Source organism: Saccopteryx bilineata, chromosome 1, assembly GCF_036850765.1.
Source record: "Saccopteryx bilineata isolate mSacBil1 chromosome 1, mSacBil1_pri_phased_curated, whole genome shotgun sequence".
NCBI classification, from domain to species: Eukaryota; Metazoa; Chordata; class Mammalia; order Chiroptera; family Emballonuridae; genus Saccopteryx; species Saccopteryx bilineata.
The window spans coordinates 202465022-202483493 of NC_089490.1; the positions used below are offsets into that span (position 1 = coordinate 202465022).

The 18472-nt window shown below is 42.7% G+C and overlaps 1 protein-coding gene across 1 annotated transcript in view; it reads right to left on the reverse strand.

Moving 5' to 3' along the window:
- Window positions 1-343: 343 nt before the first annotated feature.
- AFG2A (AFG2 AAA ATPase homolog A) overlaps window positions 344-18472 on the reverse strand; it is a 275456-nt gene continuing 257327 nt past the window's right edge. The window contains exon 16 of the mRNA XM_066233605.1: window positions 344-1271. Within this exon, the coding sequence (XP_066089702.1) occupies window positions 1095-1271 (177 nt within the window). The 3' untranslated portion in view covers window positions 344-1094. The remainder of the gene's footprint in view (window positions 1272-18472) is intronic.

Here is an 18472-nt window from a genome sequence, read left to right on the forward strand (position 1 = left end):
AGGAGTGTGGGGACAGCCCTGCAGCTCGTTCTTGCCACAGCCCCAGGGAGCGGAGGCGCAGTGCACCAGGACCTGCCCAGCGAGCCCCGGCAGCCCATCACTGTGGCTGCCAGGCATTTGTTGCCTAACTTGTCTTCCTGGGAATTGTCAGGTGCACAGTGGCCAGGTCTAAGTACACATTCCTTCTGTGGCCAGTAAGTCAGGGATTCAATGCCTGGCAACTTTTCACAGGTATCTATGGAGAATCAAAGTGTCAAAAAGCCCCAGGGATAAAACAACCAGGAGTATAAATACACATATTTGGAATGCACCATGAGACAATATGATTGAAAGTACAATCTGGTTTATCTTTTAACTGGAAAGTTTATTGGTGACTTGAAAATGTGTACAAGTTAAAACACAAACACTTCTTATGATTTACTTACAGTATTTGATGAAAAAAAACAAAACAAAACCCAAGTCTACTGCTTCTAGGCCTGGACTAGGCTTATATTTCCAATTTTTTAAGTTTTCAAAGGGCATTAGAGTACATGAAATGAGCCTTCTCTCTTTAACTGCCATGGTAAAGGTTCATATGGCCAGCACATAAATGCAGGTGTGGCTTATAATGAGAACCAAACCATATTTGGAAACATGGCCACATGAGCCTGGCTGGTGCCTTTACCATTTCATTTTTTGGTCTTCAAAATACAGTTTGCAAACTGTTTTCCACCATCCGGTCACCTGCATGCACGGTTGGTGTCCCTGTACGGGCTGACGCCCTCAGGCCTGGCAATTAAGAGGGCACCGAGATGGACTCTCAGAAGGAAGGCATTTCACGGATGGAGGAGCCAGGTCAACAATGAGAAAGCTAGAAATTTGCATTTTAAAACTCAGCACACATTTCCAGATAACACTTATTCCCCCCACCCAGAGATTTTCACTGCATCCGTACTATTTAAAATGTCTACAAGAACTGAAGCCCTTAATTCCAGTCATTATATTTCAAACATTTTGCTTCTTACAGAATTCTTTTTTAACACCCAACACAAAATTTTAAACGATACAGGTTTTCCCTAGAAAGCATTTTTCACATAATGAGTATGCCTGTGTCTTTAGAGTGTATGAACGCCACTCTTCTCTTGGTACTCTTCATAGAAGCGTCTCAGGGACTCGGGGATGCGGGGTGTCACGGTGCTCAGGGCTAGAGTGAAATGTCTCCTCCTAATGTATCTGGCCTTGAGGTCTTCCTCCAGGGCCAGCAGGGCGGCCTCCCTGCAGACCGCTATGACCTGATGGGAAAGAAGATGATCAGTACCGATTCCAGAGCGGGCGGGAGGGGGCACATGGTGATGGAAGGAGACTTGACGTGGGGGGTGGTGAATACAAAACACTGTGTACAGAATATGTTACAGAAATGGGCACCTGAAGCCTGCATAACTTTGTTAATCAGTGTCACCCCAATATTCAAATTTAAAAAAAAGTAGTACTTGGAAAAATTCATCCGGGTTAACTTCTACAACTACAAGCACATTGCTAAACTTTAAGAATCACTCCACTTCAGTTTTCAAAGGATAAAAAGGAATCACCTTCATTCCTAACAATGCATTCAGTACCCAGAACCAGGAGCAGCAAACCACTGAAGCTACGGCATTCGCTTACAACTGTCAAGGTGGAAGAGACAGAGGACGACAAAGGATGAGTGTGGAGCGCTGTGGGGGCAGGGGAGAGGCACTGGAACGAGGTCCCGTGCGTCAGCACACCTGGTCACAGCGCAGAACGCCACATTCCTTTCCGCCTTTGATGTACCACTGACATGTAAAAGCATTTCTTTATGTGCATCTCTTTAATGAGTTCTTAAATCTCGGGAATATCAGATGGAGGTGTCTCCGTTTACTTTGGAGAGCTGCATTAGCTCAGAGAAGTGAATTGTTTATTCAGCGAGGGAAGCTGAAAGAATGGCGGAGAGTGGGGGTGGGGGTGGGGGAGCGTAGGCAGCGGGGAACCGGAAGGGAAGCAGGTTCGAGTCTTGAATCCTGAAATGTGTTTTTAAGCTCTCTGGACTTCAGACAGCGGAAGCAGGCTGATGGCAGTGTCATTCTAAAGACACATCACTGTGGTGGAAGGCGCTTGTGGGATGAAAAGAGATATTGTGGTTTTCAGGGCAACAGGGAAAACAGTGATTGATACTGACTGTGCCTTCCATTGGGAATGAAAGGGCCAGCTGAGACACATTTGTCCGCCCAGCCAGCGTGTTCTCTGTTTGTTCACTCCCTGAAAGCCTCCTCTGCGCAGGCTGGGCTCATGGCTGCCAAGCAGTTCAGGAGCTTCTTAGGGGACTTAACAGCATGTTTAGGGGAGCTTTCAAAAAAAAAAAAATGCATAGATTTAGGTAGCTTTGTCAAATTAGGACAATGTAACTATTAGTTCTGGGCTTCATTAATGAGCACTGAAGTTGACTACTGCAGTTCTGCATGTTAATGCTTTTCCAGAAAGAGTAAAAGGAAGTTTTGAAGGAAGAAAGTTTTGAAGGAAGAAACAAAACTTCAGGAATTAGTAAAACAACTTCACCACATACTCTGGTGCACAGTGTTATTTTGAAAGTGAAACATAAGTAACAAACATGGGAAAAGTGTGTGGGTCCCACTGTGTCCCAAAGAACCCTTGAGACCTCCCGGAAGGACCATGGAAGGACCAAGTGGGAACAGCCCAAGCCTCCTCTCCCCTTGAACAGCACTTCCTTCCTGGGGAGAGATCTGAAGCAATGGCTGCCAGACTCCAAGTCTGCAGAGGACTCCGAGAGGGAGAGGAGGAGGCGGGGAGGACAGGACTCCGCTGGCTGCTGGGGTGCCCGACCTTCCTGCCTGCCCTGCTGCCTGCTCCCCCTGCCTCCCCCCCGTCCCCTGCCTGCTCTCCCTGCCCCCCCCCCGCCCCCTGTCCACCCTCCTGATCAACCAGTGTCCTCCAGAAGAGGTCTTTCTCATCACCTAAGCTTTAGGTCACAGCATATGACTGTCCCCCACAACGCACTGGAGAGTTGTAAAGACTCTGGGAAGCTAGCAGTGATGCTCTGCTTAACTTCTTTAAGCCAGCGTTGCCCACAGAACCCCCTGCCCTGCTCTCTGCAGAGCACCTACAAACAGCCAGCGACGGGGTCCTGGGGACCTTCGGCACACAGCTGGGGAGGCACAGTGTGGCTCTGGCCTGTCGCACACCTTTTCCTTTTGCTCTCCCCTATTACATAAGAGAGAAGAAGGGAGGGGCTGTGCAGGAGACAGAGGACCCGGCTGTTCAGGTCAAAGGGCAGCGCCACAGCACACAATGTATATTTGCTGAATTGAACTGAACAGTTCTTTAATTATAAACAAATTTTCACAAAGTGTGCGCTATATGCACCTTTCTCATATCTGGCCCATAATCTGTAATCTTTTCACATGACCTAAACCAGGGGTCCCCAAACTTTTTACACAGGGGGCCAGTTCACTGTCCCTCAGACCACTGGAGGGAAGGAGTATAAAAAAAACTATGAACAAATCCCTATGCACACTGCGCATATCTTATTTTAAATTAAAAAAACAAAATGGGAACAAATACAATATTTAAAATAAAGAACAAGTAAATTTAAATCAACAAACTGACCAAGGCATATATGAGAAAGTTCAATGGGAACTATGGGCCTGCTTTTGGCTAATGAGATGGTCAATGTCCGGTTCCATATTTGTCACTGCTAGCCGTAACAAGTGATATGACACGCTTCCGGAGCCGTGACATGTGCGTCCCGCATCACCGGAAATAGTACTGTACCTGAGCAACGCAGCGCTTTGCGGCGCATACAGTACTCCAGGAGCACAGGATGCGGATGCATCTTCTGCTCCTCTCATTGAACACCAATGAAAGAGGTGCCCCTTCCCGAAGTGCAGCGGGGCCGGATAAATGGCCTCAGGGGGCCGCATGTGGCCCGCGGGCCGTAGTTTGGGGACCCCTGACCTAAACTTTGCCAGCTATACCAACGCTTTTGGAATGATAAAGTCAGTAACAAAACCGCTTACACTGTGATGTACGTCCATCTTCAGCAATGTCGCAGGCTGGGCACTACTGGGATTCCAGCCCTTCCCTTAGAAGTAATACAGATTAGAATGTGTAGCAGAATGCCCGAGTTACTTGGAAGGATGCTTCCCTAAGTATCAAAATTTGTTACATGGAGACAGTTTTGTTATGTAGTCATGGGAAAAAACTGCACTGTAATTGAGAAAAGCTGCTAGAAACTTACCAACAATCCAGACTACATATGTCCATTTAGAGGACTGAAATGGAGGATTTGTTAAAATAACTTGTGCCAGGCGTGATCTCCCATCCCACTTGATGAAAGTGATCCCGCCCCAATCAGATGCTGGGGGCCTTTCTCTTCCACGGTAAGCTTTGACAGGCAAGGTCTTTTCAGATAAGTACGCCCAATGGTCTGTCTTGGAATGAACACTGAACGGCCTTCAGTGTTGACTGGGCCCCTCAGGACCTTCTGAAGCCCGCAGAAGACCTGACGTGAGGGGTGGTAGATGGGGGTCTCTCTCCAGGCAGCAGAGCCCCCTCCGCCCCCCCTCACCTGCGGGACCACATCCAAGCAGGTGCAGTGTGGGACCCCACGCGAGAGGAGCTCGGCTGAACTTTCCCCAGGAGGGCTCAGAAGAATCTTGCTGAGCAGATGCACACAGGCAGACAAATGTGGTCACAGACCATCTGGAGTGTTCAACCAACCCGTTTACACAGAGGACCTGGCACTCGAGCCCCTGGCATCTTGGGGAAAAGGGGCTTTGGGAGCGTTCCCGACCCCTTCGCCATCTTGTCCTCTTCCCCACAGGCTGTCGCGTAGATAGATCATAACTAACTGTGCTCTCGCCATTAGGCTGTAAAATACTGATACCCAAACTTAATCCCTATAAGCCTTGCAGCAAAGGTGAAAGTACTGTGTGTTTGGGAAAATGACAAAGGACAGAGACTAGACAAGGTCTTGCGGTCAGATACACTACGGCAAGTTGTTGTTTCTGTGGTCACGACAACCGTTTATTTGGTGCCAACATGTTGCTAATTCTCTTCCCATTCGTTCAGCAGTAACAACAGACCAATCAGATGTCTGAAAAACAAGCATAAACTTTAGGTAAAATATTCAGGCGTGTTTAAGAAGAGTAATTTGGCATATAGAGGTGAGTTCCTAAGAGGGTAGGGAAGGAAAAGATTTTCAATGAAAATACTTTAGAAATCCTCAAAACAAAGTCACAGAAGAAAAGAGTAAGGGCCCGTTTACAATGCAGGAAAGAAGTAGCTCAGACCTGTAGGTCAGGACAGGAATGGGAAGGTCATGCAGGGCCGGCCCAAGAAGCGGGCCGCAGGACCGCCACTCAGTCCTAACTGGGTTATGGGACAGCCGCACTGGGGATGGCTGGGAGCAGCTCCCTGCAGGAGAAGGCTCTTGACCACTGAACCCTGGGAAACCTAATTACCTCACTTGAAAATGCAAAAGGGCAAAAGAAGCAATTGTGCTGCGCTCCGAATGCAACTAAGAACAATGTCATACTGTGGAAAGGAAATGGAACCCTGACATGCAGCCTATGGCTCTCCCCACCCACAGACAAGGGGCTGACACAGGTGGGCCAGCTTAGTGACACAGGAGCAGGCTCCTTGCAAACAGGAAAACCAAAACCAACATGCTTTCTAGAAGGCAGTCATTGTTTTTTAAAACAACATGATCAACAACAGTCATCAAGGCAAAGACTGTTTTCCAAAAAGGAATGGTCCTCAGGGTGCAGGACACTGCCTTCTCTTCGGTGTGCTCCCCCCACCCCACCCCTGGGTCCCACAGCCTGGGGAGGGTGCGCCTTGCCTTGCTCTTGATGGAGTGGCGGGACGGCAGCTGCAGAAGGCCGGAGTGCTGAGGTGGGGGCAGGCTGCGGGCCGGGGCCTGGGGACACTGGCTCCCACAGGGGACAGGGATGCTGCAGTCCTGCCCCTCTTCAGGACTGAGCCCCTCACTCCAAGGAGGTGGTCACAAGTGCTGAAGGCAGCTTAAAGCAGAGGGAAAGCCTGGTTGCGTCACCCACCCTGCAGACACAGGCGCCCTGAGACCTGTGGCCGAAGAGGAGGCTGTTGGACGGGGTGACTTTAAGTAATGAAGACAGAAACTGTGGGAAGCTGGATTCCAGCCCCTTTCTAATCAGCACCCCAGGACTATGCAGCGGTCCACCGGGAAGGACAGGGACACCTTGGGGTTGGATCTGTGCGCACAAGGCCAGCACAGGGCAGAACGACCCAGAAGAGTGTCAGGGGTGGGGGACCAGCCAGAGAGCTTGGGGTCCCATGTGGCCACCATGCAAGGAGCACTGCCCTTCCGGCACACTGCTGCTGGCTGCGGGAAGAATGAGCCTCCAGGCCTCCAGCGAGGTCTCAATGTGCTTTGCAGCCTCTTTGTATTTCAAGTGCACTAAATAACTTTAAAGAATCCACCAAAAGAAGTGGGCTGCAGTGCTTGAAAAAGTCTTAGGTATTTTCAAGACAGCGGTTTTGTTCAAAGTACCCTCTGTCTGGAACACCTGTGACCTGTTGAGCCTAATTGGGCTGCAGCTGGTGGGGACATTGTGTGTGCTGTGCGCCCCAGCCAGCCACCCTCTAGCCCTGTGCAGACAGATCAGGAGCTGGCCTCCACCCCCTCGCTGCCTGCCGGATGGATTAGGAGCTGGGCAGCCACCCCCTCGCTGTGGGGATGGATCAGGAGCCGGCAGAACAGAGTCTGCGGGGTCGCACTGTTGCGCACCACCCTCGCACAGAGCCTGCCGCAGGCCACAGTGTGGCAGGAAGTCCCCTGTCACAGGTGGGGGCTGCAAGGGAGCCCCACACTGCTGGGCAAGGGAGTGCAGGGGAAGCAGGTGGCTCTTACTTAATGTCCTTTAAAACATGGCCTCACGGAAAACTTTGATGTGGCTCAGATAGAAGTGAGAATCTGGGATTCCAGATTCCAGAAAGTAAGTACCCAGTCCTCTCGGGCTGCATGCAGTACTGGGCTGTCTGTGAGATACGTGGATGAAAAGGGGTCCTTATGGAATTATGTCTAGATGCACGTCTAGGAGGCCACATGGTACCGAGTCAAAAGGAAACAAGAATTTCTGTAGACTATCAAAGCCTAATGACAGAGGAGAAAACCCTTGGTTGCCTCATTTATGCTGATTGAGAGTTATTTTGAGGTCTCTGAAAATATAGCTGAAGTACAGGAACATCCGTGCACAGCCCTTCATTACTCAGTCATGGAGAAGTCCATCCTCGCCTTTCCTGTTAAAATTTACAAATGAATCAATCATTCCACAGAGCTCTGAAGCTGGAAAGAATGGGAATTTTTATCCTTTTGTTTCTAGAGCTATTTGCACCTGTGGGAATTTTAAATATTTCTAACATTAACTGAACCACCGTGAGATAAAAAGGAGTGTTTTTAGTTTAGAAAAGAACATACCAACTAGTATGGGAATGGAGAAAGAAACTAAGGGGGGGGGGGATGGACAAACAGATGCTGGGAACCCTTGATTTGTTCAGCATTCTGGACGTCTTTGGGACACCCCCCAGGATAGTGCCCCTTCCTGGAGCAAGCGTGTTAAGTCCTGGCTAGCCACCCCCCACTCTCGAGGTCCAGTGTGACGGTCTCATGGGAGGCACCGTGGAGGCAACATTACTACTTGCCCCCGCCCAGCCAGCCGGCCCGCCAGCTGACCGCTTTGGGTCACTGTACCATTCGGGCCCATCACTACTGTAGGGAAGTAAGACATAGTTATTTGTTGTAAACATCTACTTCCCTCACTACACCACAAGGTCCTTCAGCCTTGGCCTGGCTCTCTGCCCCAGATATACCAGGTCAGCATGGTGACCTGTGGTGTCCACAAAACTGTCCCTGCTTAGGTCCTCTATGACAGAAATAGAATAGACACGCACACACTCAGCCTCTGCTGTGGCACCTGACTGCGCCGACCACTGCTTCCTGTGGACTGAAACAGCCGAGGCGTCTGGGGCCCAAGGGGTCACCCCTAAGTTAAGATGTGAATTTGTGGGCCCTCTGGGATTGGTGACAGGCTCTGACCAGAAAGCCATGAGAGTCCTGGCCTAGGCAACGCACGGCGGCAAAAGCACCAGGAACGGGAGAGAGCGAGGCTGGCCCTAGGCAGAGAGAGAAGACCAGGACAGGGCTGTCCTGAGAGACCACTCAACGTCTGCTGCTCTAGGATGCCTCTCCAAGGCTGTGGGTGGTGGGAGCTTCCAAGGTGGTGCCTGGGGGCGGGGGCAAGGGTGTTAAACCAGCTGTGACATATACCTAGGCTACAGGGCAGAGACCTCGCTCCTTGGCTACAAGGCTGTACAGCATATTGAATGGTATAGGTAATTACAACACCATAGTAAGGATTTGTGTATCTAAACATAGATAAGGGACAGTGGAAACACAGCGTAAAGGACACACAATGTACGGGGCACTCACCATGCATGGGGCCTGCAGGACGAAAGCTGCTCTGGGAGTCAGGCAGTGAGTGGTGCGTGACCGTGGGCCTAGAACATCACTGCAGGTGACTGCAGACCTCAGAAACTGCACGCACAGCCTACGCCAATCCCAGCGTGTGATGTAGATCAAGTACAGCGCGGCAGGCTGGTCCCACCTGGTCAGCAGCTGCGCTTCAAATCCCTAAATCATTTTCAACAGTCCCTCACGGTGTTAATGACTACGTGCTAAATGGAAAAACATGACTTGACAATCTGTAGCTAGCCAAGGGCACCTGAGGATGGGTCCCGGTGAGGAACACTTGTATACATAGCACAGGGCAGGGAGTGAGGAGACAATCCAATTATTTATCTCACACTTAATCTATGGATGGCATTCTCATGGAAAATACTGCTGTCCTAAAAGAAAGACAGCTCTTCTTTCTGCTTAGCATATACAGAACTAAAGATGGATCTATATTAAGTGAATCACTATCAAATAAGATATTCTAAAACATCCAGGATATATTACCATTGCTTCTTTATTTTTCCATTTTCAAGGAGGTCTCTGTGTCTTCTGATAACGCTTATGTTTGTTATAAGGCATTTATTTAGAAGTGTATATTATTTTATTTTTAAATTCAAATAATAAAGTAATATCGTCTTCTTTGTTACACAAACTGGATGCTACTTCAAGTAGTACTTCACCAGTTTTGTGTACTTACTGGCCGTATAATAAAGATTCTTAACCAAGGATTCCTGAATATGTAGATGAATCTAAGAATATACTGAAACCTATGAAAACTTGTACATATCTAGGTTCATAGCTTCCACCATATTCTAAAAAGGAACCATAACCCTTATATGAGTTAAGAACCATTGCACTATAGTAACTATATTTCAAACTTTGAATCCTATGCATGCTTCATAATATCTTTCTTCCCCTTTCCAGATGACTTAGGCTAGAATGCAGTGTGGCTAGACTCAGCATAGTACAGAGTTCCACAGGGCAACTGATCACAGTAAAGGCAGGTAGGTTTTCCTTTCTTGGACCTTCCTGTACCCTAAAATAATTCAACAGCTGCCCCTACATGTAACTGCATGCTACTGAGGACTTCACTGACACGAAGGAGAACCTAAAGACTTATATCCTACTTCACTTACAGAAATAACATAAAAAATTAAAGGCTAGGGCAAGACATTAAGACTGAAAATTTCAGCACACTCATTAAGGAATGTAAGATAAGATTAGAATTTACAAGTGGCACAGATTAACTGTGTGTAATTTTAGATAACCTGCAAGTGAATTTTTAAATTTAAGTGCAGGCTGGTTTTCATGTTTGGCAGTCACTGCATACTAGGTATTTTGAAACTGAGGGACCTGTTTCCTTATATGCAGGATTATATGGTCTACTGTCTCACAAGGGAGTGAGACACACTTTGAGCTTTATTTCCTTTACGCCCATTGAAAAAGAGAAATAAGAAAAATCTCTAATTTTAATTTGAAAGTCAATGTGAGAAATGTCTACACTTAATCAAAGGTGTATTAAATGATCAGCTCTAAAGAAATTATAATACTTGTCAAAGCCATAACTGACAGGACAATCACTCATTACCACTGCTCTTCAGCCAGGTCAAGGTAGAGAATAAAAATGATTAGTTTATGAAGGCTTTATTCAAACATGCAGGTGTGGGCCTGGCCAGGTGCTCAGGGGATAGAGCACTGTCCTGGTGCACCGAAGAGGTTGCATGTTTGACCCCTGGTCAGGACACATATGTAAAGCAACCAATGAGTGCACAACTAAATGGAACAGCAAATTGGAACAATGAGCTGATGACTGTCCCTTTCTCTCAAATCAACGGAAAAATTAAAACAAACAAACAAAAACATGCTTATGTTTTTCTCTTCAGATCAGTAAGTCCATCATTAAGGACTATGAAACCTAAATGTTTTTAACTACTGTACCCAAATTCCTTTGCAAGAACTGTAATGAGAGAATAAGGTTTGTGTCGAGTGCAGCAATGAAACAAGCTGGAGGAAAGACTGAAAAATATCTACTTGTAAAGACTCTCTCATTGGCGGAGTCTGCAAATGCTAATGAGCCTCGACTGCCAACGAGACTGAAGCCCAATATATGACATCACCATAGAGACTTATCAACTGCAAACCTCTACCTAAATGTGCCAAAGGGGCAGAACCCGGGGTACAGAGTCACCAAGCAGGAAGGAGAGAAAAGAAAACGCAAGAAGATAACCTCTCAAAATCAAGAATAATCCACAGACTTTAAAACCTATCCCATTTTATTATATTTGTTCGTTTGTTTTTCTTATCTTCTTGTCTTGATTATTTTCTTCTTCTTCCAATTTGGTCGTTTAATTCTCTGCTGGTCTTTCTCTCTCCTCTCTTTGAACTACACTACCCATAAGTGTTACATCTCCCATTATCTTTTCTTTCTTCTTCCTTTCTCTCTATGAGGGTTGCACTCCAAAACCCTTAACTCTCTCTCTCTCTCCTTTTATTTTCTTTTCTTTTTGTGTTTTCCTCTTTCTTTTTTTTTCTCCCTCTATATTACTTTCTCCTTTTCTCCTTTACTTTTCCTCTCATTCAATCCTCAATCATGAACAAATTATTTTAACTGGGACTCAAATTTTTCTTTGTGGCTCTTTGGGGTTTTTTTACTTTGCTTTTTTAACTCACTAGCAGTGCTCCCAACCCTGGCTCTCCATTTTATCTAGTTCTTGCTCCACTAAATACAATAGTAATTTTTTAATTTTTCCCCCTTTTTCCTGTTTCCCCCTTATTCCTCTCATCATCTCTCTTAGTCAACCATCAACTAAAAGCAAATCATTTTATTCTTGACCCTAATTTTTTCCTTTTTTGCATTTTGTGGGTCCATACCCCTTTTTTGCCCCTTTATCACTTCTCCCCAACTCAGGCCCTCCATTATAGGTAGTTTTTGTTCTATTTAGCACAATATAATTTACAGTTCACCACAAGATTTTCTCAAGGAGGGGAGAGGAGAGGAGAGGAAAAAAAAGGAGGGGGGGAATAATAATTTTTTTTTATTCTTTTATATTTTATATTTTTATTTTTTTAACTTTTTATTCCTTAATAATTCTCATTAATACTATCAACAAAACCACCCGCAGATGCCATTAAAGAAAAGGAAATCAAATATCACGGATACAAAAGACAGAGAGGTAGCACAGATAGATGAGGAAAAATCTATGGAGAAAAAATTTAATATATTGGAAACCTTGGAGCTAAATGACAGAGAATTTAAAATAGAAATCCTAAAAATACTCAGAGATATACAAGAAAAGACAGAAAGGCAATTTAGGGAGCTCAGAAAACAACTCAATGAACACAAAGAATATATTACCAAGGAAATTGGAAATTGAAACTATAAAAACAAATCAAACAGAGATGAAAAACTCAATTCACGAGCTGAAAAACGAGGTAACAAGCTTAGCTAATAGAACAGGCCAGATAGAAGGTAGGATTAGTGAAATAGAAGACAAGCAACTTGAGGCACAACAGAGAGAAGAAGAAAGACACTCAAAAATTAAAAAAAATGAGAAAGCCCTACAGGAATTGTCTGACTCTATCAAAAGAATAACATAAAATAATAGGTATATCAGAGGGAGAAGAGAGAGAAAATGGAATGGAGAACATATTTAAACAAATAATAGATGAGAACTTCCCAAGCTTGCGGAAAGAACTAGAGCCTCAAATTTAAGAAGCAAACAGAACTCAGAGTTTTCTTAACCCCAACAAACCTACTCCAAGGCACATCGTAATGAAATTGGCACAAACCAACGACAAAGAAAAAATTCTCAAGGAAGCCAGGGAAAAGAAGAATACAACATATAAAGGAAGGTCCATTAGATTATCATCGGATTTCTCAACAGAAACCGTACAAGCTAGAAAAGAGTGAACCCCAATATTTAAAGTCCTGAAAGAGAGGAACTTTCAGCCATGAATACTATACCCATCAAAGCTATCCTTCAAATATGAAGGAGAAATAAAAACATTCACAGATACAGAAAAGATGAGGAAATTTATCATCAGAAAACCCCCACTCCAGGAATTACTAAAGGGGGTTTTCCAACCAGATACAAAGAACAAAACAAAACAAAACCACAAGTAAAAGCTCCACCAAGAACACCATAAAACCAAATTTAAACAGTGATAACAACAACAAAAAAAAAGGGGAGAGGACGGAGATTAACAGTAGCAAAGGACAATGGAGTGCAAAAGTACTCACAAAATAATGCACTACAATGAATAGGGTAGGAACCCTTTTCATTACTTAATGGTAACCACCATTGAAAAAACCACCACAGAAGCACATGATTTAAAAAAGATATTAACAGAGGAAAGATGTATGGAATACAACCAAACAAAAACAAAAGATAAAAAAACGAAAGAGAAGAATCAAACAAGACACAAAACTAACAGAAAGCAATCTATAGAATGGCAATAGGGAACTCACAAGTGTCAATAATTACACTAAATGTAAACGGATTAAACTCACCAATAAAAAATCAGAGAGTAGCAGAATGGATAAAAAAAGAAAATCCAACTGTATGCTGCCTACAAGAAACTATCTAAGCAACAAGGATAAAAACAAATTCAAAGTGAAAGGCTGGAAAACAATACTCCAAGCAAATAACATCCAAAAAAAAGCAGGCGTAGCAACACTCATATCTGATAATGTTGAGTACAAGACAGCAAAAGTACTCAAAGACAAAAATGGTCATTTCATAATGATTAAGGGGACGCTGAATCAAGAAGACATAACAATTCTTAATATATATGCACCAAACCAAGGAGCACCAAAATATATAAGACAGCTACTTATTGAACTTAAAACAAAAACTGACAAAAATACAATCATACTTGGAGACCTCAATACACCACTGCTGGCTCTAGATCGGTCATCCAAACAGAGAATCAATAAAGATATATTGGCCTTAAACAAAACACTAGAGCACCTGGATATGATAGACATCTACAGGACATTTCATCCATAAATGACAGAGTATACATTTTTCTCCAGTGTAAATGGATCACTCTCAAGAATTGACCATATGTTGGGCCACAAAAACAACATCAGCAAATTCAGAAAAATCAAAGTTGTACCAAGCATATTTTCTGATCATAAAGCCTTGAAACTAGAATTCAGCTGCAAAAAGAGGAAAACCCCCCACAAAAATGTGGAAACTAAACAACATACTTTTAAAAAATGAATGGGTCAAAGAAGAAATAAGCGCAGAGATCAAAAGATATATACAGACAAATGAAAATGACAATATGACATATCAGAATCTCTGGGATGCAGCAAAAGCAGTGATAAGGGGGAAGTTCATATCACTTCAGGCATATATGAACAAACAAGAGAGGGCCCAAGTGAACCACTTAACTTCACACCTTAAGGAACTGGAAAAAGAAGAACAAAGACAACCCAAAACCAGCTGAAGAAAGGAGATAATAAAAATCAGAGCAGAAATAAATGAAATAGAGAACAAAAAACTATAGAAAAGATTAATAGAACAAGGAGCTGTTTCTTTGAAAAGATCTTTAAAATTGACAAACCCTTGGCAATACTTACCAAGGAAAAAAGAGAAAGAACTCATATAAACAAAATCCAAAATGAAAGAGGAGATACCACCACGGACATCATAGATATACAAAGAATTATTGTAGAATACTATGAAAAACTTTATGCCACTATATTCAACAACCTAGAAGAAATGAATAAATTCCAAGAACAATACAACCTTCCTAGACCGAGTCAAGAAGAAGCAGAAAGCTTAAACAGACCAATTAGTAGGGAAGAAATAGAAAAACTATTAAAAACCTCCCCAAAAATAAAAGTCCAGGCCCAGACGGTTATACTAGCGAATTCTATCAAACATTCAAAGAAGACTTGGTTCCTATTCTACTCAAAGTCTTCAAAAAAAATTGAAGAAGAAGCAATACTTCCAAACACATTTTATGAGGCCAACATAACCCTCATACCGAAACTGGGCAAGGACAGCACAAAAAAGGAAAACTACAGACCAATATCTCTAATGAATACAGATGCTAAAATACTAAACAAAATACTAGCAAATCGAATACAACAACATATTAAAAAAATAATACATTACGATCAAGTGGGATTCATCCCAGAATCTCAAGGATGGTTCAACATATGTAAAACGGTTAACGCAATACACCATATCAACAAAAAACCCACAAAAACCACATGATTTTATCAACAGATGCAGAAAAAGCATTCGATAAAATACAACACAATTTTATGTTTAAGACTCTCAACAAAATGGGTATAGAAGGAAAATATCTCAACATGATAAAGGCCATATATGATAAACCATCAGCTAACATCATATTAAATGGCATAAAACTGAAGGCTTTCCCCCTTAAATCAGGAACAAAACAGGGTTGTCCACTCTCTCCACTCTTATTGAATGTGGTGCTAGAGGTTCTAGCCAGAGCATTCAGATAAGACAAAGAAATAAAAGGCATCCACATCGGAAAAGAAGAAGTAAAGGTATCACTTTTTGCAGATGCTATGATCCTAATACATCGAAAACCCCAAAGAATCTACAAAAAGACTACTAGAAACAATAAGCCAATACAGTAAGGTCGCAGGATACAAAATTAATATACAAAAGTCCATAGCCTTTCTATATGCCAACAATGAAACATTTGAGAATGAACTCAAAAAAATAATCCCCTTCACGATTACAACAACAACAACAAAAATACTTAGGAATAAATATAACAAAGAATGTAAAGGACTTATATAATGAAAACTACAAACTATTGTTAAGGGAAATAGAAAAAGATACAATGAGATGGAAGAATATTCCTTGTTCTTGGATAGGAAGAATAAATATAATCAAGATACCCATATTACCCAAAGCAATACACAAATTTAATGCAATTCCCATCAAAATTCCATCGGATCATTTACAATAACATGGATGGACCTTGACAACATTATATGGAGTGAAATAAGTAAATCAGAAAAAAAACTAAGATGAATCCATACATAGAAGGGACATAAAAATGAGACTCAGAGACATGAACAAGAAGGTGATGGCAACAGGGGCGGGAGGTTGGGGGAGGGGGGAGGGGGTGAAGAAGAAGAGAGGGGTTAGGGGAGGGGAGGGGCACAAAGAAAACCAGATAGAAGGTGACAGAAGACAATTTAACTTTGGGGGAGGGGTATACAGCACAATCAAATGTCAAAATAATCTAGAGATATTTTCTCTCAACATATGTACCCTGATTTATCAATGTCACTGCATTAAATTTAATAAAAAAAAGAAAAAAAAGAAAAAAAAATTCCAATGACATTTTTTAAAGAAATGGAACAAGAAATCATCAGGTTTATATGAAACTATAAAAAACCCCGAATAGCCAAAACAATCCTAAAGAAAAAGAATGAAGCTGGGGGCATTACAATACTTGACTTCAAACTATATATATTCTAGAGCCACGACAATAACAGCATGGTATTGGCAGAAAAATAGACAGTCAGACCAATGGAACAGAATAGAAAGTCCAGAAATAAAACCACATATATATGATCAAATAATTTTTGATAAAGGGGCCAACAACACAATGGAGAAAAGAAAGCCTCTTCAACAAATGGTGCTGGGAAAACTGGAAAGCCACATGCAAAAGAATGAAACTCGACTACAGTTTGTCCCCTTGTACTAAAATTAATTAAAAATGAATCAAAGGCCTAAATATAAGACCTGAAACAATAAAGTACATAGAAGAAGATATAGGTTCTAAACTCATGGACCTTGGTTTTAAAGAGCATTTTATGAATTTGACTCCAAAGGCAAGAGAAGTGAAGGCAAAATTTAATAAATGGGACTATATCAGACTAAGAAGTTTCTCCTCAGCAAGAGAAACTGATAACAAAATAAACAGACAGCCAACTAAATGGGAAATGATATTTTCAAACAACAGCTCAGATAAGGGCCTAATATCCAAAATATACAAAGAACTCATAAAACTCAACAACAAACAAACAGTCCAATAAGAAAATGGGAAGAGGACATGAACAGACACTTCTCTCAGGAAGAAATACAAATGGCCAACAGATATATGAAAAGATGCTCATCTTCATTAGTTATTAGAGAAATGCAAATCAAAACTGCAATGAGATACCACCTCACACCTGTTAGATTAGCTATTATTAACAAGATAGCAAATGTTGGAGAGGTTGTGGAGAAAAAGGAACCCTCATTCACTGTTGGTGGGAATGTAAAGGAGTACAACCATTATGGAAGAAAGTATGGTGGTTCCTCAAAAAACTGAAAATAGAACATCCTTATGACCCAGCAATCCCTCTACTGGGAATATAACCCCATAACTCAGAAACATTGATACGTAAAGACAGATGCAGCCCCATGTTCATTGCAGCATTGTTCACAGTGGCCAAGACATGGAAACAACCAAAAAGCCCTTCAATATAAGACTGGATAAAGAAGATGTGGCTGAATACTACTCAGCCATAAGAAATGATGACATCGGATCATTTACAACAAAATGGTGGGATCTTGATAACATTATACGAAGTGAAATAAGTAAATCAGAAAAAAAACAAGAACTGCATTATTCCATACGTAGGTGGGACATAAAAACGAGACTAAGAGACATTGATAAGAGTGTGGTGGTTGGAGGGGGGAGAGGAAAAGGGGAGGGGGAGAGACACAAAGAAAACTAGATAGAAGGTGACTGAGGACAATCTGACTTTGGGTGATGGGTATGCAACATAATTGATTGACAAGATAACCTGGACATGTTTTCTTTGAACATATGTACCCTGATTTATTGATGTCACTGTAGTAAAATTAATTAAAAAAAAAAGCTAATGGTGAATATTTAAAGCATAGATTATCCATCTAACTTTTAAAAATCTAAAGATGAAAAATTGAGTGAACTTAAGTGTATATATTTAGTAAACATACCCACACATTTTACCTCATCATTTTAAACTAGGTGAACTGTCCTCAGATTTCTCCCTCCCCCCCCCCCAAAGAAAGCACCACTGGAAAGAGACCGGTACGTATTTCTAACTCAACAAAAAATTTTGTTCAGAGATCAGTCTGGTAGACACAGGGGATTCTACAATGGAAACTATTTTGTAGTCTGAGTCTATCTATGTATTCTCTACCACGAATGATAAAATAATGCAGAAGCACACTGTAATGCTGAAAAAGGAGAAAGGTGCAGCAAGTGCCAAAAAGTCCCTCTAAGGGGCAGTGCTGTCTCATCTGGGGGTCAGACACTAAGCTTCAGGTGGGCTCTCCCTTGGTGACGAGACCTCCATTTTAACACGCTGGCATCTAACTGGAAATAAACCTGTATCACCCTTCACATGGTGTCTAAGATGTCTTTTTAAAAAAATTTACTTAATGATTTTAGCAAGAGAGAAAGGGGGTGTGAGAGAGAGACATCCGTTCCTGTATGTGCCCTGACTGGGGATCGAATCGGCAATGTCTGCGCTTTGGGGTGCTGCTCTAACCAATGGAGCTGTCCAGCCAGAGCTCCAAGGTCTTCTGTACACATTTTACGATTACGCTGAAGAAGGTGAGCCAGAAGTTCTGAATTACTTCACAGGTCCGTCCTGCTCTCTCTCTCCCACCAACTCTGGCTTCTTTGAAGAAAAGAAACTGGCTCCATTCATATGCATGTGTGTGTGCATACACGCGCATGTGCACACGCACACGCATACACCCATTTGCAGATGCATATACACTCCGGGCACAATGGGAGGCTACGCACTACACTAAACTACCTTTACCAGCAGTAGTTCTGAAGGCATCGTTTAAGAATCTTTTAAAAATTAAGTGGGCTGTTAAGATCCCATCTCTCCAGTGGCAAACCAGCAGAACTGTGCCTTTAATAGAATCTGGTAATAAAACGAGATTTTACATGCTGAAACACAGTATTTTAAAACAA